This window comes from Mycteria americana, chromosome 12 (genome assembly GCF_035582795.1).
Source record: "Mycteria americana isolate JAX WOST 10 ecotype Jacksonville Zoo and Gardens chromosome 12, USCA_MyAme_1.0, whole genome shotgun sequence".
Lineage (NCBI taxonomy): Eukaryota > Metazoa > Chordata > Aves > Ciconiiformes > Ciconiidae > Mycteria > Mycteria americana.
The window spans coordinates 10,208,041-10,228,383 of NC_134376.1; the positions used below are offsets into that span (position 1 = coordinate 10,208,041).

At 36.2% G+C, this 20,343-nt stretch overlaps 1 protein-coding gene across 2 annotated transcripts in view; it reads left to right on the forward strand.

The window, feature by feature from the left end:
• Positions 1-20,343, forward strand: part of SMG1 (SMG1 nonsense mediated mRNA decay associated PI3K related kinase) — a 69,389-nt gene that overhangs the window by 36,180 nt on the left and 12,866 nt on the right. For both annotated transcript variants that reach the window (XM_075515113.1, XM_075515114.1), the window contains 26 exons: positions 35-189; positions 1,277-1,422; positions 2,105-2,306; positions 4,169-4,278; positions 4,668-4,815; positions 5,202-5,361; positions 6,043-6,163; positions 7,449-7,697; positions 8,001-8,285; positions 9,302-9,446; positions 9,733-9,871; positions 10,174-10,404; positions 10,502-10,679; positions 11,468-11,629; positions 11,946-12,163; positions 12,367-12,521; positions 13,509-13,731; positions 14,752-14,998; positions 15,610-15,839; positions 16,410-16,658; positions 17,057-17,195; positions 17,283-17,392; positions 18,022-18,240; positions 18,669-18,859; positions 19,480-19,652; positions 20,035-20,314. In XM_075515113.1, coding sequence (XP_075371228.1) covers positions 35-189; positions 1,277-1,422; positions 2,105-2,306; positions 4,169-4,278; positions 4,668-4,815; positions 5,202-5,361; positions 6,043-6,163; positions 7,449-7,697; positions 8,001-8,285; positions 9,302-9,446; positions 9,733-9,871; positions 10,174-10,404; positions 10,502-10,679; positions 11,468-11,629; positions 11,946-12,163; positions 12,367-12,521; positions 13,509-13,731; positions 14,752-14,998; positions 15,610-15,839; positions 16,410-16,658; positions 17,057-17,195; positions 17,283-17,392; positions 18,022-18,240; positions 18,669-18,859; positions 19,480-19,652; positions 20,035-20,314 — 4,865 coding nt within the window. The remainder of the gene's footprint in view (positions 1-34; positions 190-1,276; positions 1,423-2,104; positions 2,307-4,168; positions 4,279-4,667; positions 4,816-5,201; positions 5,362-6,042; positions 6,164-7,448; positions 7,698-8,000; positions 8,286-9,301; positions 9,447-9,732; positions 9,872-10,173; positions 10,405-10,501; positions 10,680-11,467; positions 11,630-11,945; positions 12,164-12,366; positions 12,522-13,508; positions 13,732-14,751; positions 14,999-15,609; positions 15,840-16,409; positions 16,659-17,056; positions 17,196-17,282; positions 17,393-18,021; positions 18,241-18,668; positions 18,860-19,479; positions 19,653-20,034; positions 20,315-20,343) is intronic.

Consider the following 20,343-nt stretch of genomic DNA (forward strand, 5'->3'; position numbering starts at 1 on the left):
GCTTTGTTAAATAAAGCTTTTGGTTTGCTTTTAGGGAAATGAATTGGAAGTGACAATTATGATGCTGGTAGAAGCGTTATGTGAGCTTCACTGTCCTGAAGCTATTCAGGGTATCGCTGTCTGGTCTTCTGCTGTAGTTGGGAAGAGTCTTGCCTGGATCAATTCTGTAGCTCAACAAGCAGAAGGGCGGTAAGTTTTCTCAGATAACTGGATGTTACAAACTTGGACATTTTTTCCTTCTTATGCATAGTTCTACTTCTGAATATTTTAAATTGTGGCTTGAATCAAGGCTACTGATCTAATTTCCATGTCAATTAAAGTCATTGTGTCTTTCAGAGATACCCAATGCATCCAGCATTTTTAGATTTTTAACTTTTAGTTTTAACTGAATCACCAGGATTTGAATATAAAAGGTGTTCCTAGGCGGGTTTTTTTCATACACAGCATTTTTTTTTCATATTGTATTTCATTTTCCATTGCAAAATTTTATTGATTTAAATATTTTCTAATGAAGTTTCTGACCAACGGCGTGATCTGATTACCTGTCACAGTTTGCCAAGAGAGGGACTCCGAGGGAGATGCTTTGCAGTTTTAGCTCAGCTTTGAAAAAGTGGCTTCTGCGTCTATTGAAGTAGAATCTTTGGCTGCAGATACAAATAAGTGGGTCAATGTTCCAGATAGGGTATGCCTCCATTTTGGTGTTTTCATTTCCTTAAAGGAATGCATCCTTTCTTATGTATGAAATGAAGAAAGAACACCTTTCATTATTTACCTGCCATATAAAAATCCCCAAACAAAACAAAAAGATGAGGTTTTATGTTTATAACTATCTTTTTCCCATTTCTATAAGATTCCTTAAAATAATGTGCAGCTTCGTAATACGCGAGAAATTTCTCGTAAATGTCAAGTTTAAGGTGTGAATTGTTGCTCTAGACCCAGGTTTACAATCCTCTGTTAAGTGCTATGTAGTTAACCAGTATTCAGCTTTACTCATTCAGGTAAAAAGTGTGACAATCAAATATAAAACTCATTTATCTCCTTTGATCTGTACTTGGTTTGAAGTTGACATTAAAACCTGAATGGAAAAGCTTTTACACTATGCTATAACCTGGAAATTCAGCCAGTAAACTTGTATTCTATGGTAATCCCTTTCTTTTGCTGAAGGTGACGTGAACTTTTTAAGTATTGTGGTAAAGAAATGCTTAAAATAGAGTCTATTTACCAAAAAAGAAAACTGGTTCTGTAAAATGCTGACTAAGATATTAAACTATTTAAGGTTTGAAAAAGCAACTGCGGAATACCAGGAGCACCTGTGCTCCATGACAGGAGTGGATTGCTGCATAACAGGCTTTGACAAAACTGTTCTGAAGTTGGCCAATTCAAACAGTGTGAATAATGCCAGCCCAAAGCACTCCTTGAATGGTCAGTATTTATTGTTTTCTTTTTAAGAGAAATACAATTTTGTAACTGTAGGTACATAAAATTAGAACATTCAATGATAAAGCCATGGTAATGATGGTGTCTAATTCTTAAATCTGAAAACCTGTTTCTGTCTGCAGTTAAACTGAACTGCTTAATGCCATTGAAACTGATATTATGTGTAGATATGAGGGTTTGTGGTACTGAGGTCTAGCTGAATGAAACTAAAAATAATAGGTCAAATATTTTGTAATTTACTAATGTAATTCTAAATTATTTTAGATCATCATAACTTAAGGCTTAGTATTTACGACATAATTGTATTATAAATGCACTAGTTGCTCAGAGTTTTTTAACTACTGAGACTTTGTTGCAGTATTCTGTTTCATCTTTGAAAAAGGACCCTCTTTTATCTGAATTTAGTTCTTCTGTTTTCCCGTTTTGATGCTTCTTTACAGATATGGACTAAATTTTTCCAAAACCTCCTTTGAAAAGGTTCTATTTTTTTTTTAAGTATTAGGCGGAAGAAGAATACTGTAAATGTTGTGTAACTATTTGATTTTTTTAAGTTGTGTTTTTCATGACAAAAGACATAGAAATTACATTTGCATAATAGAATTACTAGTTAAAAATATATAAGCATGAATATATATTTTAGTATATATACTGTTTTTTCATTTCACAGGAGAAACTAGAAAAACTGTTCTGACTAAGCCAAGTGACTCTTCACCTGAAGTTATAAACTACTTGGGTAACAAAGCATGTGAATGTTACATTTCCATTGCTGACTGGTCTGCTGTTCAGGAGTGGCAAAATATGGTCCATGACTTGAAGAAAAGCAATAGTAATACCTCAATCAATCTGAAAGCAGATTTTAACTACATAAAGTAAGGATATAATTAATTTATTCAACAGTGCCTTGGAGTTCAGTATCTTAGAACTGAAATATTAAAGTCTTCACGGATTTTAGAAACTGGATGTCATTGAAATAGAGGCACGATAAGAAGAAAGCTGTGTTCTTGGGAGGGCGAAAACTTGGTCATGATATTTACTAGCCACACAGATAAGTAAAGAGGTAACATCGTACTAAATAGTTACTGTGGCTTTCTGACTGCTGAGGTTTCTTAGTATTCAAGAGAAACATCTTTTAATTGAAAGTAAAAGATACCAAATTTATTCTACTTCTATTGGCAGAAGATGCATCCTTTCACACAACTTAAATAGTAAAAAAGAAACTGCCTGTCAGTGGTGTAGTTCTTAAAAATATTTTAATTCATTAATCTAATGTAAAAAGTTTATCAAGGAGGTGGTCTTGGCTGCTTAAATTATTTTTTTAGTTTTGTTTTTTTTAATGGAATTTAGAATTGTAGTTTGTGCATTTGTTTCCTATGATATTTGTTTCCTATGATATAACCCTTGATATTTGTCTGGTTCATGAAAAAATATTTGTGACATTGAAGTAGTCCTTCAAGGTTTAAGGGTCCTTTCTGTTTCACTTGACAACTTGATTACTTTCCATCCTTGTACTATTGAGGTAAACTTCGTAAAATCCTTTTGGCTGAAATTTCTTGACTTGAAAATAAAAGTGTAGAAGGAAGCTTTGGAATAAAATTTTGCAGGTCTGAAAAGGTGACTACTACTGTCAGAGAAAGGGGCAATCCTTTTTCTTACTGCAGTAACTCAGTGTGTCGTGCAGTTAATCCATTAGGAGAGTGAGCGCTTGTCATGGATGTGAAAATGTGTTATTTCTGAATGCGCATGTTTTTGTAAACTAAACCCATTGTACTTCTGATAAACATCACAAGTGCTTGCTGTACTATTGCAGAGGTCTGGTTGTTTTGGCTGGTTTGAGTTAGTTTTCATCCAGATAATTACTGGAAGTAAGATACTATATCTTCAGAAAAATCCCGTAAAGAGCTCCTGAGGATGCACAGCCCTTTGACTCTTCTGCTCCTGAGCAGGCTGAGAAGAGACTCTCTGTAGTAATGAGGATCGAAATAATTCAGCAGAAAGGGGAGTTTGCACATGCTGAATTTTTTTTCTTTTCTAATGCAGATACTTAGATAATTCCTTCTTCAGTGGATAGTAAAAAGAATATTGAACTGTTGAGTCTTCTGTATTCTGAGCCATCAAGCCTCTGAACCTTTCAGTGCCTTTTTTGTGTAATTCTGTAAAAGTCTATAATGCCCAAATTATTTCCTAATGTAGAACAATGGGGAAAAAAAAAGTTAAATTTGCTGCTTCAGGCTGTTAAGCAATATAAATTTGTATAATCTATGATGGCCACAATATTCCGGTATTTCTGGAATTCTGGTTTCATGTAAACTGAAGATTTGAAACCATGACCTCATGAAATTCTGCCCCAAAACTTACTTTTCTGTGCATAGATCGGGGGGGGGGGGGGCAGTTTTAGGGTTTTCTTTGTGTGCTTTTAAACTCTTCCAAAGTCAGTCTTTTTCTTCCTGACTATGATAGAAGAGTATTATATATACTGTGATGATAATATGAAAAGCTTCATAGCTGGAGAGGTGTTTTTTCTTTTCACTTTGATACTGAATTTATCCATTTGGTGCAGTCCTATTGCCTTTTATTGATCTATGTGAAAATTGGGATTTTGCTTAGAATTAATTGTAAGTGCTCTGTAGGATTTTGAGTTGTAGCAACTGGAATGAAGTAATGAACTGGAACTTTGTAGCAACTGGAATGAAGTAAGAAACATGAAAATAAAACTATAAACATTGAATTGCAGATCTTTGAGCAGCTTTGAGTCTGGACAACTTACTGAATGCACTGAACAACTAGAATTATTACCAGGAGAAAATATCAACCTACTTGCAGGGGGATCCAAAGAAAAAATAGGTATAAATACATAAGTTAACATTACTTCAAATACAAAAGTAAATATTTCTTCATGTATCTGTCTCTAAGTGGCAGACTGAAACTTCTGAATGCAGTTTGCTGTGTTCAGTGGGCTGACCATAACCTTTATGAACTGAGCTTCAAAATGATTGGCAGTGGTAATTCTAAATGTTGATACAAGTGTGTTTTTTGGAGTTAACATGTTTGTTTCTAAGTAATCTATCATCAATTTCTAATATGAATACATATGTACATATATTAAATATATATATATTTTAAAAAGGTGTTTTTTTCCAAACTTCCTTGCTCTCAAAAATGCATTCTCAGATGGTGACACTTGATGAAATTTGGCAGTTCTAGTTGTTATCAATTGTTTAATCTCCATGTAGACATGAAGAAGCTCCTTCCTAATATGTTAAGTCCTGATCCAAGAGAACTTCAAAAAGCAGTTGAAGTACAGCTTTTGAGAAGTTCAGTATGTCTGGCAACAGCTGTAAACCACATAGAACAGGAGCAAAAATGGCAGTCAATATCTGAGTAAGTTGAAACGTGCTATGAATGAATGAATGTAATATACTGTGAAAAGGTGTTCTAGTTTGTTAAACGTAACTTTGTGAAAAGCATACTCTTTGTACTTCAGCATCTATGGTAGTTTTCTACCAGTTTTAGCTGTTGTGAGTTATAAGTTTACTGAGGAAAAATAAGATGACGTTTAACTCGGAGATTATGTACTTCTTTGAGTTGATAAAATACTGCTTCTTGTCAGTAATAATAAAGTATCATACTGTAACTTAAAAAAATTTTGCAATATCACGCACATCTCTTTGAAGATGTTGAATTTGCTTTTTCTTCAGTAATTTTGATATCACTGTTTACTCTTAGTCTAGTTAACAAAAATGACTATTCTGATTCTTTTATTTCAGAAATGTTATTAAGTACTTAAAGCAAACATCACGAATCGCTATTGGACCTTTAAGACTTTCCACACTCACTGTGTCTCAGTCTTTACCGGTGTTGAGCACTCTTCAGTTGTATTGTTCTTCTGCTTTGGAAAACACTGTATCCAACAGGCTGACATCAGAGGTACGTCTGTGTGTTTAAAACCTAAACTGGAGTAATGTGTTTCTCCATGTCATGAAGTATTGACTATAGAACATACATTAATTGTTTTGACTGTTGTTAATCATACTGTAAGAAGACCTCATTTAGTTTTCTAATGTGTCTTGACCCAAGTTTTTTAAATTTACGTTTCAGTTGGACTTCTTTCTGTAGTTATAAATATACCATCTCTTTCAATTACACTTATAGTAGTATTTTTAAAGTTTTATTGGTAGTTGCTTTTTGGAGAAGTGTTGATATTTCTTCTCTAAATACATTGTAACACTTATTCCTACAACACATGTGTAATTTACCTTAAAAGTAACTTTAAAATATTTATCAAAAACCAATCACTTCAGCAATTAAAAACTCGATGTCAAACTTCAACTAGCATGAATGATCTAGTTCTAATTTCTAATCACGTTGTTCAGAAAACAATTCTGCTTGATTTTGAGCTATTCTTACTGTTGTCCTCTCAAAATCAAGCATGTCTTTCTAAAGTTGCATAAAATGCATTTGCATTTTATTAGTTAACGATAGAGTGGCTACGAATACAGATAAGAATGTTTACTCTGCACTAAAATGGTCTTTGGTTTTAATAAATGGAAATATATTTTAGTAAGGATGTCTCTCATGATGACTGTGCAACTTCTATGCCTCTTTCAGGACTGTCTTATACCTCTCTTCAATGATGCTTTGAGGTCATGCAAACAGCATGATGTAAGGCCATGGATGCATGCACTGAGGTACACAGTGTACCAGAATCAATTGATGGAAAAACTTAAAGGTATATAAGCTCTTATTTTAGTCTTAGGGAAGGTAAATGCAGAATTTGAACTTCGGCTGATATTTAGATGGATCACTTTTTCAAAGCCAATTTTTGGTTATTATTTTTGGTTATTTGGTTATAAAAAAAACTTATTCTGAAATGCTTAGCAGTTCTATACTCACTCTTCTAATCACACTTTACTTGCTCATATCTTCATACTTTAGATGCTTTCACTTTTGAACAATTCACTACTGTCAATAATGGGTCTTTAAAAACAGTCATGAAAGCCATTTAAATGCGCAGTATGATAAGGGGTAGTGGGAGAAAAGAAGTTGTATCAGGGGACAAGTAGGTTTCTTAGTTAAGAAGAATGCTTATAGTGAAAAAATTACTCTTTTGCCCAGCAGATAATCTATGGATATATTTTTTTGTATCAGATGGGGTATATAAATATTCTAGGCAGAAATGAAGCCATCTAAATTTTTGAAGGAGGTGTTAGGAAATACAAAAGAGCTGAGCAATTTTTTACCGATGGCCATGTACAGAATACCTTGGGCAGAAATTATCTATATAACCCTGGTGCAATTATTGTTTGTGTCCTGGTTTCGGCTGGGATAGAGTTAATTTTCTTCCTAGTAGCCGGCATAGTGCTGTGCTTTGGATTTTAGTATAAGAATAATATTGATAACACGCTGATGTTTTGGCTGTCGCTAAGCGGTGTTTACATTGGTCAAGGACTTCCTCCCCTTCAGCTCCCCATGCTCTGCCAGGTGCCCAAGAAATGGGAGGGGGCACAGCCAGGATAGTTGATCCAAACTGACCAAAGGGCTATTCCATACCATATGATGTCATGCCCAGTATATAAACTGGGGGGAGTTGGCTGGGGGCTAGCGATCACTGCTCGGGGACTGGCTGGGCGTCGGTCGGCGGGTGGTGAGTGGTTGTATTATTTTTTTTATATATATTTTTTCCCCTTTTTTCCCCCCTCCCTTGGGTTTTGTTCCTCTCTCTCTCTCTCTCTCTCTCGTTGTTTTTTTCCCTCTCATTATAATTCATTATTATTATTATTATTATTATTATTATTATTATTATTATTATTATTATTATTTTGTTCCAATTATTAAACTGTTCTTATCTCAACCCACGAGTTTTCTTACTTTTGCTCTTTCGATTGTCTCCCCCATCCCACCGGGGGGGGGGGGGAAGTGAGCGAGTGGCTGCGTGGTGCTTGGCTGCCGGCTGGGGCTAAACCACGACAGTTTGTTTAATAATTTTGTTTACAATGTCTTGCTTTCTTCTTCAGAACCTACAGTCTCAATTAAAAGCCATCTAATGGAGCTGGGCTTAACAGCAGCGAAATTTGCACGGAAGCGAGGAAATATTGCCCTAGCTACACGACTGCTTGCCCAGTGCAGTGAAGTTCAGCTAGGAAAAACCACGACTGCACAAGACTTAGTCCAGCACTTTAAAAAATTGTCTGCACCGGGTCAGATAGATGAAAAATGGGGTCCTGAACTTGATATTGAGAAAACAAAATTGTTATACACAGCAGGTGAGTATTTGCTAATTATGTTGTAGATACTTGAGCTTCTTGTCCTTATAACCAGGCTAATTCCCCTGACCTTGAAGAAATCATAATAGGACAGTATCATTAGGAACTGATTTCATCCTGTTAACTGTTGTCTCAGTCTGAAAGTGTTTTCAAAAGTCTTTTCTTACTTGTAATTTTTAACTTCAAAAGATAATTTTCTTTGTAAAAATATATTGTTACAAGCTGTATCTGTGCTGAATTTCAGAAGAAGTGTTTTGAATAAAGTTAACACTCTACTGAAGATATGCTTTTCCCGATATGCAGGTCAGTCAACACATGCGATGGAAATGCTGAGTTCTTGTGCCATATCCTTTTGCAAATCTGCCAAAGCTGAATATGCAGTTGCTAAATCTATTCTCACGCTGGCTAAATGGATTCAAGCAGAATGGAAAGAGATTTCAGGACAGTTGAAGCAAGTATATAGAGCTCGACAGCAGCAGAATCACACTGGTCTGTCTACCTTGTCTAAAAACATATATAATTTGATTGATCTCCCAGCTGTTAATACACTAGAAGAAGAATATCCTAGGATTGAAAGTGAATCTACAGGTAGATTTGTTCTCCTTCTTATTAATTTTTTGTTAAATTAGTTACTAATGATTCCACTGACGGATAACACCAGTTATATTGATAAAGACTAAGTGCTCCATCACTCATATATTTGTTTTCCTAATGCACGTATAAACTGTGTGTGTTTTGTGCAATAGGTAACTATACACAGTTAAAAAAACCAAACACTTTGATATTTCATATTTCTTTCACATTTTTCTCATGCAAGTGATGGTGGCCTGAAGAAGAAAGTGGAATGTGTTTATTTTATGTGAGGATAATATCAAGTTTTTTCATGCTTTTGTCTGCTTTCAGCTCCTGTATTTGCTAAAGTTTGAATGAGATCTTTCAGATTAAGCATCGACAGGATTTATATTTTGAAGGCCCTGATAAGTGTGAAAAGCAGTTACCTTAAGTTTTCTTGTGATCTTTAATCTGTGCTTAATTTGAACACTTCTGTTGCTGCCACAAAATGTACTCTTAATTCCCAGTTTTCAGCAGACTTTTCTTTAGATGTTAAGATAAAGGTCTTTCTTTGCTTAAACGTGGATTTCATAAATAACTTAGTTCCTCTCTGCAAAGAGTCAGAATTATTTTAGAACTGTTAATGGATGTGAAGTAGTAGGTGCTTTCTGACTTGATGGTGAAGAAAATAAATATATACACAAATAAACACAAACACACTGCCCTAGGTACTTCATAAAAGTCTGCTCTCTGAAGCGTCTTGCTCTTTTGGAGGTGATGAGTTTCTTGCCTCAGTTCCATCTTTCTGTGAAAGAGAAAGCAACTGTAGAGTATAGGCAGTGGTTGTTAGCAAATGAAAAACTGGCCTTTGTTTTGCAGCTAGTCTCAGAACTGAAAAACAATTGCATTTTGGAAAATTTTACACTCCTGGTTACTAACATGACCAAAAAAAAATTAAGTACTTGCAATGTTTTGGTGTTATTTTCTATGTTAAGGAAATTAGAAGTAGGCTTTACATCATAACATATATTGCTCTATTTTTCCCATCACAGTAAATATTGGAGTTGGAGAACCTGACTTCATCTTGGGACAGCTGTATCACTTGTCTTCGGTACAGGCACCTGAAGTAGCCAAGTCTTGGGCAGCCCTGGCTAGTTGGGCTTATAGATGGGGCCGGAAAGTAGTTGATAATGCCAGGTAAATTCATCCTAATGTTTAAATTTATATGGCACAATTAGTTTTCTTAAAGTAAACCCTAGCTTTGTATTTTATGATTACTATTCTTTGTGGTCCGAAGTCGCCTGTGAGCAGAGAACTGAATATTCTCTTGATTACTTGCCCTCTGTAAAAAGAAGCAAGTTTAATTCTGAGATAAGGATGAAGATTTCTTCCTTCAAGAATTTTTATATATACAGTCTTAATGGGCTCAGTAGCTCTATGAATACTAATATATTGGGGATCAATAATTCATTAAATGTTACAGTCAGGGAGAAGGTGTTCGTCTGCTGCCCCGGGAAAAATCTGAGGTTCAGAACTTGCTTCCAGACAATATTGCAGAGGAAGATAAAGAGAAAATCTATGGGATTCTTGGGCAGGCAGTATGTCGTCCAGCTGGGATTCAAGTAAGTGTAAATTTGCTTGCTTAAAAAATGTTCAACTTCAGTGTGAACCTTATTTTTCCTCTACTTGTGATTCATATTAACTCTTGTAAATGTTTTAAAGTTAAAATTCGGACAGTGCAAGAGTTCTCTAAGAGACCATCTGTTAGCTAAGTAGTAACACATCTGTTCTGTGGACTATGGTAATATGATCAAGTAATGCAGTTGCATGAGCTGCCTAGACAAAAACTGGATTGGGAACTAATATTGCTGTAGAAGTGATTGGAGGACTTAATCAAATCTGTTTTCTCTTTATTTGCATTTAGGATGAAGATATGACACTACAAATCACTGAAAATGAAGACAATGAAGAAGATGATATGGTGGATGTTATATGGCGTCAATTATTAACAAGTTGTCCCTGGCTTTCAGATCTTGATGAAAATGCAACAGAAGGGTTAATTAAAGTGTGGAGGAAAGTTGTAGACAGAATCTTCAGTCTCTACAAACTCTCCTGCAGTGCATACTTTACTTTCCTCAAACTCAATGCTGGTCAGGTTAGTGTCTGTGCTGATGAGGAAATCCAGTACAAGCTTTTCTAAATGATGATATGAACTATATACTTAGCTTAGAGGAGTATTTCTTTCTTTCAAGGTTCCACTTGATGAAGATGATCCCAGGCTGCACTTAAGAAATACTTCTGAGCAAAGCACTGATGATGTTATTGTGATGGCAACCCTAAGACTGTTACGATTGCTTGTGAAACACGCTGGAGAACTTAGACAGTACCTAGAGCATGGGCTAGAAACTACACCTACTGCTCCTTGGAGAGGTAAGTATATGTTATCTAGTTGTTAAAATTAATTTTGGCGGATTTTCTCTAAATACAAGCAGAAAGGTATTCATTGCTCTTTCCATCCTGCTTAAATAACAATTTTATGAAAGAAAGCCTGTCTTTTTAAAATAATTTCATTAAAGGTGTTCAAGTCTGCCATGCATTCTGATCTTAGAATAGATAAGTAGCACAGATTCTGATCCCCTTCCTCCCCCACCTTAAGACATTGAAAGGAGAAAGGAGATGTAGTTCATGAAATATTATATTCTATTACCACCTTAAAAGGGGGGAGGGGAGGAGGCTGTTTGTAGCTACAGTTTGAAATGCAATTCAGAGAAAGGTGTGTGGCTAAAGCCATATGTCTCAGAAGCAGTTGTTTGTCACTACACTACTGGTTCTGGTTGCTCAGGGACTTTCCCACAAAAGGTTATTGAGTTAAAGTGTGGAAGGCAGCAGAGGAGGAGGCCAACTATTGCAAAATTGTACTTTCTTTTGAAACATCCAGTTATGCTAACTTCAAGAACTATTCATGTGACTCTCCTTATTTTTGAAAAATGATATAACAGATACAGTGTGCAAAACTCCATTCCTAGTGCTTGACTAAAGGATTTATATATTGCATCTGATGTTATCTGTATTTAAAAGAAGTTTTTATTGGGAAACTAGATGCTTATGTTCTCCCAATGCAAAACCAGCATGCTTTTAAAAATAAAATAAAATAAATTTCTGCATAATTTGAAGTGAAATGAAATTGATTGGTACATTTTCTTTTCCTGTTTATGAAGGAATTATACCTCAGCTTTTCTCCCGCCTGAATCACCCAGAAGTGTATGTTCGTCAGAGTATTTGCAATTTATTGTGTCGAGTGGCTCAAGATTCTCCTCATCTCATACTATATCCTGCAATAGTGGGTACCATTTCACTTAGCAGTGAATCCCAGACTTCAGGTATGGAGTAAAAAAATAAACGTTCAAATACACTTTACCTAATATATCTTTATATACTGGATAAAATGATACTGAGGGTTTTTTTCAGTAACTCTGATACTTTCTATCTTAAGAATATTTTTATTATGGGACCTCACTGATACCTTTCATTCAATTTACCAGTTTGGCGAATAAGTTAGTTTTTTCAATTTTGTCATCATACTTTGCCAGTACTTAATGTAATATGGGGACCTGATGCTAAATGAAGTATTGAGTGATGTATCTTTCAAGGCCAAAACAGTGTAGCTAATATTTTAACATCTGTTTTTAAATTTAGGAAACAAGCTGCCTTCTGCCATCCCTACTTTGCTAGGTAATATTCAAGGAGAAGAACTGTTGGGTGGTGAATGTGATGGAGGGAGCCCCCCAGCTTCTCAAGAAAGTAGTAAAGATGACACAAAAGTTGGGTTAAATGAAGATCAAGCAATGATGCAAGATTGTTACAGCAAAATTGTAGAGAAACTCTCTGCTGCAAATCCAACAATGGTATTGCAGGTAAATAAACCAAATGTATGCTACTTGTGCTCTTATTTGAACCACAAAATAGGTAATTTATATATCTTGTGGGTAGACCTACTGAAAGTTTGAGGCATCTTTGCTGTTAGGGTGTCATCTTTTTTCAAGTTGTTCATCTACAAAAATAAGTCTTAATACTGGTACTCTTAAAAGTAAGTGAACCTTTATTTTATTTTATACAGGTTCAGATGCTAGTGGCTGAGCTGCGCAGGGTTACAGTCCTTTGGGATGAACTTTGGTTGGGAGTTTTACTGCAGCAGCACATGTACGTCCTCAGAAGGATTCAACAGCTGGAAGATGAAGTCAAGAGGGTTCAAAACAACAACACTTTACGGAAGTATGTCTTTTTTTAAATAATTCAAGCGGTAATCGTAACAAGTGTTTGTCCTTGGGGAAGCATACAGTCAAACCAATCAGTGTTGTTGCTCCTGAATTCATACTATGCTAGCTGCTTCTTTGTAAGCCAGTGACCTTATTTCAAGAACATTTTTGATGCTACAGCTAATATTCTAACCAAATGAGAAATAACAGTGGTCTACCTGTGAATCCATGTTGCAATTTCCTTAGTAATAATGTGTTAGAACCCAATGCACATTAAGTTGTGGATTATGAGGTCCTATAGTTCTTCATTTCCAAGGTCTTTCTGACAAGTCAGCTGAAATGAGGACAAGCATATTGAAAGGTGTAATCTGTTTGGAGTTTACTGTATATACAGATATTTGGAGTAAACAGAATGTCTTAATCTGCTGGTTTTCAATGTTCAGCAAGTCTTTTTTTTTTTTTCTCCGTCACCTGGGTTCTCCTGTGAATGGATTTGTGGAAGAGGAAAGCCATTCACTGGCACCTGGCTAAGTTTAAGAATGCCTCTTGAATTCTATAGTCAGGACTGACATGGAATGGGAGAACAGCATGATCTGAATCTCTCTCTTCCCCTTCTTTATAGTGTGGTACATCCTCAGGAAGTAGTAGTAAAGAGCTCTTTTATTAAAAGAAGTCGGTTGCTTAGAGTGGTTTGAGCTCTGAGCTTCTCCTCAGGGTTTCCAGTCGTGAAGAACCCAGTTCAAATGTTTCTGTTTAAAAAAAAAAAAGTGTAAAAAAAAAAAAAAAGTGTGGTTCAGAGGAACATGCATTCAATGTGGAATGAAATACTCTTCCTTTTAATACAGTTGTCCTTGAAGACCTCATTTTAGAGATGGAGTAATTTTTGTGAATTCTTAGATGCCTCATTTGCAGTCTTATTTTGATGCTCTGCTTATGAAGTAACTTGGTTTTATGGAGTTAAGAGAAAACTTTGTGGTTTTGTGGTTTTGGTTTTTTTTAATAGAGAGGAGAAAATGGCAATCATGCGTGAAAAGCATACAGCTCTAATGAAGCCCATTGTATTTGCTTTGGAACATGTACGGAGCATCACTGCAGCTCCTGCAGAAACTCCTCATGAGAAATGGTTTCAGGATAACTATGGAGATGCAATTGAAAACGCACTAGAGAAACTTAAGAATCCTTTGAATCCTGCTAAACCTGGAAGCAGCTGGCTCCCATTTAAAGAGGTATTATATGCACAGACTAAGAGTACAATGTAGAGACTCTTGACACTGTTGCTGCACCATGTGCTTGACTCCCTCTTTAGTATTCTCTTGGCTATTCTCTTGCCATATCAAAATTGCAGCCTGAAAGTTTGTCTTCTCAGCAATCGCCACAGGCATGCTAGACACTAAAGTACAGTAATTTTTGTCTCTGTAACAAGTCCTACTGGCTTTCTGCAGTATTGCATTTCTATCCAATGAAATTACTTTATTTTTTCAAATCTTGCATCTTCTACTGTCTGGGATGCTATCAGTTTTGGGGGTAGAGGGCTTTATTTTTTTTAAGTACTCTCTTTCTGAAACTCTATGCTATTTGAGTTTAGTGGATTTAAATTTTAACAAGTTGGTGCTCTGGTTATCTAAGCATAGTCCTCGGGCTGTGCCTCGTTGCTGAAGGCAGCAACCTTCAAATTATCAACCCTTCCCAAAGATACTTTGTTTTTCAATTATGTGATCTTGTTTTAGTTTTTTATGGGTCTGAGGAGAAACAAAATATGTATTCACTTGGATATCCAGAGCCAACCTGGTGGTTTTTAGAAGCCTTGCTAGACAGAACCTAGGTTTTACACACAGATAGACTTTTTTTTGGTAGTTCCCCTTCTGCTTTGCAGAACAAGCAAGCGTGCAGATACATAAACAGGAGGTTGCTGAATGCTGCTGCCTTTGACCACAGCTCAAATATTTATAAATGCAGGAGCAAACCTCTTGAGGAGTTTGATTTGTTGTGACTTTGGTGTGTATCACCAGGCAGGGTATATTTGCTGCATAAAGGGTGTTTTTTAGTTTCTTGTCATCTTCATCATAAGCTGTAAATGGATTAGTAGGGTGGCAAGGATGAAAGGTAGTTTAAGAAGAATCTCCATGCTTTCTGGAAGATGACCACCATTATGTCTGTTTTGCTGGTGGTGTGGGTTGTTTGTTTGTTTTTCTAATGATAGCTGTTAAGGTGAATCTCAACCTAAAACAAAAATTTCTTTGGAATAGGTTATGCTAAGTTTGCAGCAAAGAGCACAGAAACGGGCTAGTTACCTTTTACGACTTGAAGAAATCAGTCCTTGGTTGGCTGCCATGATGAACACTGAAATAGCACTTCCTGGAGAAGTATCTACCAGAGACACAGTCACAATTCATAGTGTGGGCAGCACCATCACAATCCTGCCTACCAAAACCAAACCTAAAAAGCTGCTTTTCCTGGGTTCAGATGGGAAGAACTATCCCTACCTGTTCAAAGGTAAGAAACTGAAGTTTTCTCATACAAGTTACTGTCTCTTGTTATAAATTAGGCTATATTAAAGTTGGGAAGATGCACGGTTGCAACTTCTGTTTTATCTGCCTGCATGATACGGAGAAAGAGTGTTTATCTGCTCCCTCTCTTCCCCACTTCCCACTTCACCATGCATTTCAAGGAATTTTGCCTTGTGAAGCTGTAAATCAGTGGTGTTTCAGATCCCTTCTTTATAAGGGCTGCATCAGAAACAGGGTTCTGCTTGCATACTGATAGGATTAGCTGGATGTGCTTTTCCAGAAGCTTAGGGTAGCACCCAGAAGAGAACTTTAGAGACTTCATGCCTTCCCTGAAAGGGAAAGACCTATTTGTTATGTTAGTAACTGTTGTGTGTACTGCTCAGAGAGAGCTGTCATAAACTGGTGATTCTAGTAGGTAAATGCTATGTAAACATTTAGGCTTAGGCTGAACAACTCATCCTTAATCTGCATAATTTATAAAGCTATTCATAGTCTGAAATGAAGTAGGATTTCAAAAAATGCTCAAGTTTGGGCTTTCAGAGAAGAATCTTTTTTTACCTAGAAACTAAATTTTTAAACAAAATAAATTTATCGCAGGTTTGGAAGACTTGCATCTAGATGAAAGAATCATGCAATTCTTGTCAATTGTGAACACAATGTTTGCTACTATTAACCGTCAAGAGACACCAAGGTTCCACGCAAGGCACTACTCTGTGACACCTCTGGGAACAAGATCAGGCTTGATCCAGTGGGTGGATGGAGCTACACCCTTGTTTGGTCTTTACAAGCGGTGGCAACAGCGAGAAGCTGCTTTACAAGCACAAAAGGTAACAACTATGTTTTATGCCAGCTAGAACAATTCAGAAGGAAAACATTTGTTTTGATTTGCTTTGCAATTCTAAATAACGTAGTCTTTAAAGGATTGTGTTTTGTTCATAATAATGCAGAATGGTTCTGCCTATTCATATCTCTTGGGATTTCACCAGATGTCAATGAAATTGCATATATGTATTTATATATATTACAGTATGTAACATAAATATACTGTTCTGGCATGATAATTCAAGGAGAACTGTTTTTTAACAAATAGAGTTAACCTTGGTTAAAATTATTTTAGTTCTGCACCTCATTCTCTCATTCTCATTTCATTTTAAATATAGTTTTTACAGTTATTTTTGAAATTTACCTTGGTAAGAATAGAGTTAGGCCAAAACAATGTGTGTTCAGTTTATTTAGGCTTTTTTAACTATTGAATTTTGAAAGAATTCTCTGAGCTGTAAAAGGCATCCTCAGTAGAGGAGTTGGTTTCATATTTCATTCTCGCCAAAACTGTATTTGGGATACTTTTCTGCGGTAATGAGTTGCAATACATAAACTACCATTTTTACCTCTTCTAGGCTCAGGACTCTTACCAGACTCCTCAGAATCCTGGAATAGTGCCTAGACCCAGTGAACTTTACTACAGTAAAATTGGACCCGCTTTAAAGGCGGTCGGGCTTAGTCTTGATGTGTCACGTCGTGACTGGCCCTTGAATGTCATGAGGGCTGTTCTAGAAGAACTGATGGAAGCCACTCCCCCGAATCTCCTAGCTAAGGAGCTCTGGTCATCATGTACTACACCAGATGAATGGTGGAGAGTTACACAGGTGAGTTATAAGAAATATATTTTCCTTTTGAAAGTCTGTGTTTTTAATGGGATGAGGGGCAACAAATGCCTGGGATGTGTTCAAGCAATGATACTCATGAGTTAGGTGAGCTAGCACTGCTGAAGTTTCATGTAACAGGAAATGTTGGCAATTGTTCCATCTGGAATAAAAAATGGGTATACACCTGATAGCTCTACATTACTATACTAGAATTATCAGCCTAAGACATGAAAACTCTTGTAAGATATCATCAGACAACAAATAGAAAACAGCTTGGAATAAGTTGGTTTTGATTTGTCTTACACTTACACTTAAAATAATGTTTTAAGATGGTAGTCAGTCCAATGTGTTGGCAGAGGATTCCCACAAATAATTTTTTCCTGAAACTCTCTTTAAAGTCGTATGCAAGATCCACTGCAGTTATGTCCATGGTTGGCTACATCATTGGTCTTGGAGACAGACATCTGGATAATGTTCTTATAGATATGACTACAGGAGAAGTTGTCCACATAGATTATAATGTTTGCTTTGAAAAAGGTAATTTAAAAAATGCTATATGTTATTCAAATAAAAGGTTTCCCTTCTTGGTAATTAAAAGAAACAACTTAAATTTTTATCTTAAAGGGAAAAGCCTTAGGGTACCAGAGAAGGTTCCGTTTCGGATGACCCACAATATTGAAACAGCACTTGGAGTGACAGGCGTAGAAGGGGTTTTCAGGCTTTCTTGTGAACAGGTAAGTTAGGAAACTTGCAGAAAACTGAGGGCTGTCACTTGCCAAATACTATCTTAGAACTTTTCTATTAAACATTCTGCTGTTGATTTATAAAGTCTTTACCTTTTTCTGCTGTGATTTTAGTTGGACTTCTTTTAGATACAGCCTATAGTAGGTATTTAAGAAATATGAGAATGTCAGATAAATACATATGCAAGTAGTGGTACAACTACAGTTTGGGGGGAAGGGGGACTTGTAGCTCTAGATGTAAAATGTTATGTTTTTCCTGAAGCTTTTTTTGTGAAGTTTTACTTACCCTCTTTCTTCAGGACTCGTCCTTTATAAACATGACAGATATGTTTTAAAAAGAAAAATGCTCTGAACGAAGGAGAGGTTTTTTCCTTCCTCAAGTGTCTGTTGCTAGAGTATAGAGTTTGTGTGGAAGGCTAGAATACAGTCTTTAGTTTTAGTGATGTTACTACAGGCTAGCTGCATTTGTACATACTGTGGTGTTCTTACTGCATTTGTAGTGGTCAGGGATAAGTTACGGATTTCTGTACCTACTTAAGTACAGTATTTTGCATTTAAAACTCCACTGTTCTACAAGGATAATGCAAGATTGGAATGAGTCTGTTTAAAACATGATGCAGGTCCTTCATATTATGCGGCGTGGGAGAGAGACTTTACTTACGTTGCTTGAAGCTTTTGTTTATGATCCTCTGGTGGACTGGACGGCAGGAGGCGAAGCAGGATTTGCTGGAGCTGTCTATGGTGGTGGTGGCCAGCAGGCTGAAAACAAACAAAGCAAAAGAGAAATGGAAAGAGATATTACACGTAGTCTCTTTTCTTCAAGAGTGGCTGAGATAAAGGTGAATTTACTACAGTAATTTTCTATTTTATAACCAGAGTAGGCCCTATGCTTTCACTTCATTTATTTGCATTTTGGGGGTGGTGGAAGAGGTCGTCATTTATTAGAAATAGTTCACAGATTTTATTGTGCTAAACTGAGTTTGTATTGAGGGAAGTGCTTATATGGAACTTGCAAGTATTTAGTTTTCATTTTCTGTGTGCTTAATTCTAAAACATTTTTTAATGTTTTGCCTGAATGTGGGCATGAGGAATAAAAATAGAGGTTTAGAGAGCGGTCTAAAGAATGTCTGTTGAGCTTTAGCACTTATAGCACTGGAGGTAGTCCTAGATGAACAACAGCATTGAAGGGTTAACTGCTGCCATATATTACTTTCTCTTACCTGTTTGAATTAAGTCCAGTTCTATAATGTCTGTGTCTTGGTTATAGGTTAACTGGTTTAAGAACAGAGATGAAATGCTTGCTGTGCTGCCAAAATTGGACAGTAGTTTAGAAGAGTATCTGAACCTGCAAGAGCAGTTGACAGATGTAGAAAAGTTGCAAGGAAAACTACTGGAGGAGATAGAATTTCTGGAAGGTGCAGAAGGAGTGGATCATCCCTCCCACACGCTTCAGCACAGGTACAAAGGAGCCAGGAATTCTGTCAGGAATCTCGCAGTTCAATATAGTTGGTGGTTTAGTAATATGATTGTGAGTTAAATGTTAGAAATGTATATATGAAAGAGATTAATAGCTGGGTAAAAGCTATTCTTAGAGTAAGCAAGTCATTCCTTGTACAGAAGAACTATTGAAACCATTTTCCTACTGAATAATCTTATTTATGTCCTACGCCTCATAATCCATCAATATAACCTGTGCTAGTCCGTGTTCCACACGTGACTCTCAAGGCAGGAGACAGAATGGGCTGAATGTGGTGTCCCATCAAATTAGTCCACATAGTGCAGCTATTGATAAATAGCACAAAAATCTTTTCATCTAAATTTCTAATTCTTTAACTTATTTTTCAATTTATTTTAAATTGATTAAGGATTTCAGAATTGCATGAATATGCACATGCATTCATTATTTTGTAGGAAAACAGAATTAATTACTAACATTGTTAAAGTTTTACATAATTGGTGAGAATATGTTCATTTTCTGGTCAACAAGGTGGTAGTTTTGAATATGGTTTTGTATTCAGTATAGTTAAGTATTTGTTTTATTGTAGTACTTACTTGATTCTGTGGCTTCAATAATTCAGGTATTCTGAGCACACACAGTTGCAGTCTCAACAAAGAGCTGTCCAGGAAGCAATCCAGGTGAAGCTGAATGAGTTTGAGCAGTGGATAACACATTACCAAACTGCTTTCAGTAATTTAGAGGCAACGCAACTTGCAAGTCTTCTTCAAGAAATCAGCACACAAATGGACCTAGGTATAAAACAGTATTTGTGGGGTTTTTTTAATGGTTTGAAAATGAGTAGAGTTTAATATCAGGAGGCATTACAAGTATCCTCTAACTTAAAGGCAAGGACCTGCATATAATAAATGAAAAGAAAGGGGGTTCTTCAAAGGGTGATTTAGAGCACCTCAAGGTTTCTGTGCCAAGCTGTCTGAAGGAACTTGTCTGTCTTACCCTAGCTGGGCACGAGATTATTCTCTTCTTTTGTGCTCAAAATTCTCGACATGAATTCTCCATGGCTCCTTTATCACAAGTAAAAGAATATTTTTGAAGAGATGTCAACGCTCAGTATTTGTATGCTATAAAATATGTGTGTTTCAGAGATGTCTTAATTTTTAACCATCTTTGTTAAAAGGTCCTCCAAGTTATGTGCCAGCAACAGCGTTTCTGCAAAATGCAGGCCAGGCACATTTAATCAGTCAGTGTGAACAACTGGAAGGAGAAGTTGGTGCTCTTCTTCAGCAGAGAAGATCCGTGCTACGTGGTTGTCTTGAACAATTGCACAACTATGCAACAGTAGCTCTTCAGTATCCAAAAGCTGTGTTTCAGAAGCACCGAATAGAGCAGTGGAAAACCTGGATGGAAGAACTCATCTGTAAGATGACAATAGAGCGTTGTCAGGATATCTTTAGGAAGTAAGTTGACAGAATAATGAATTGTTTGA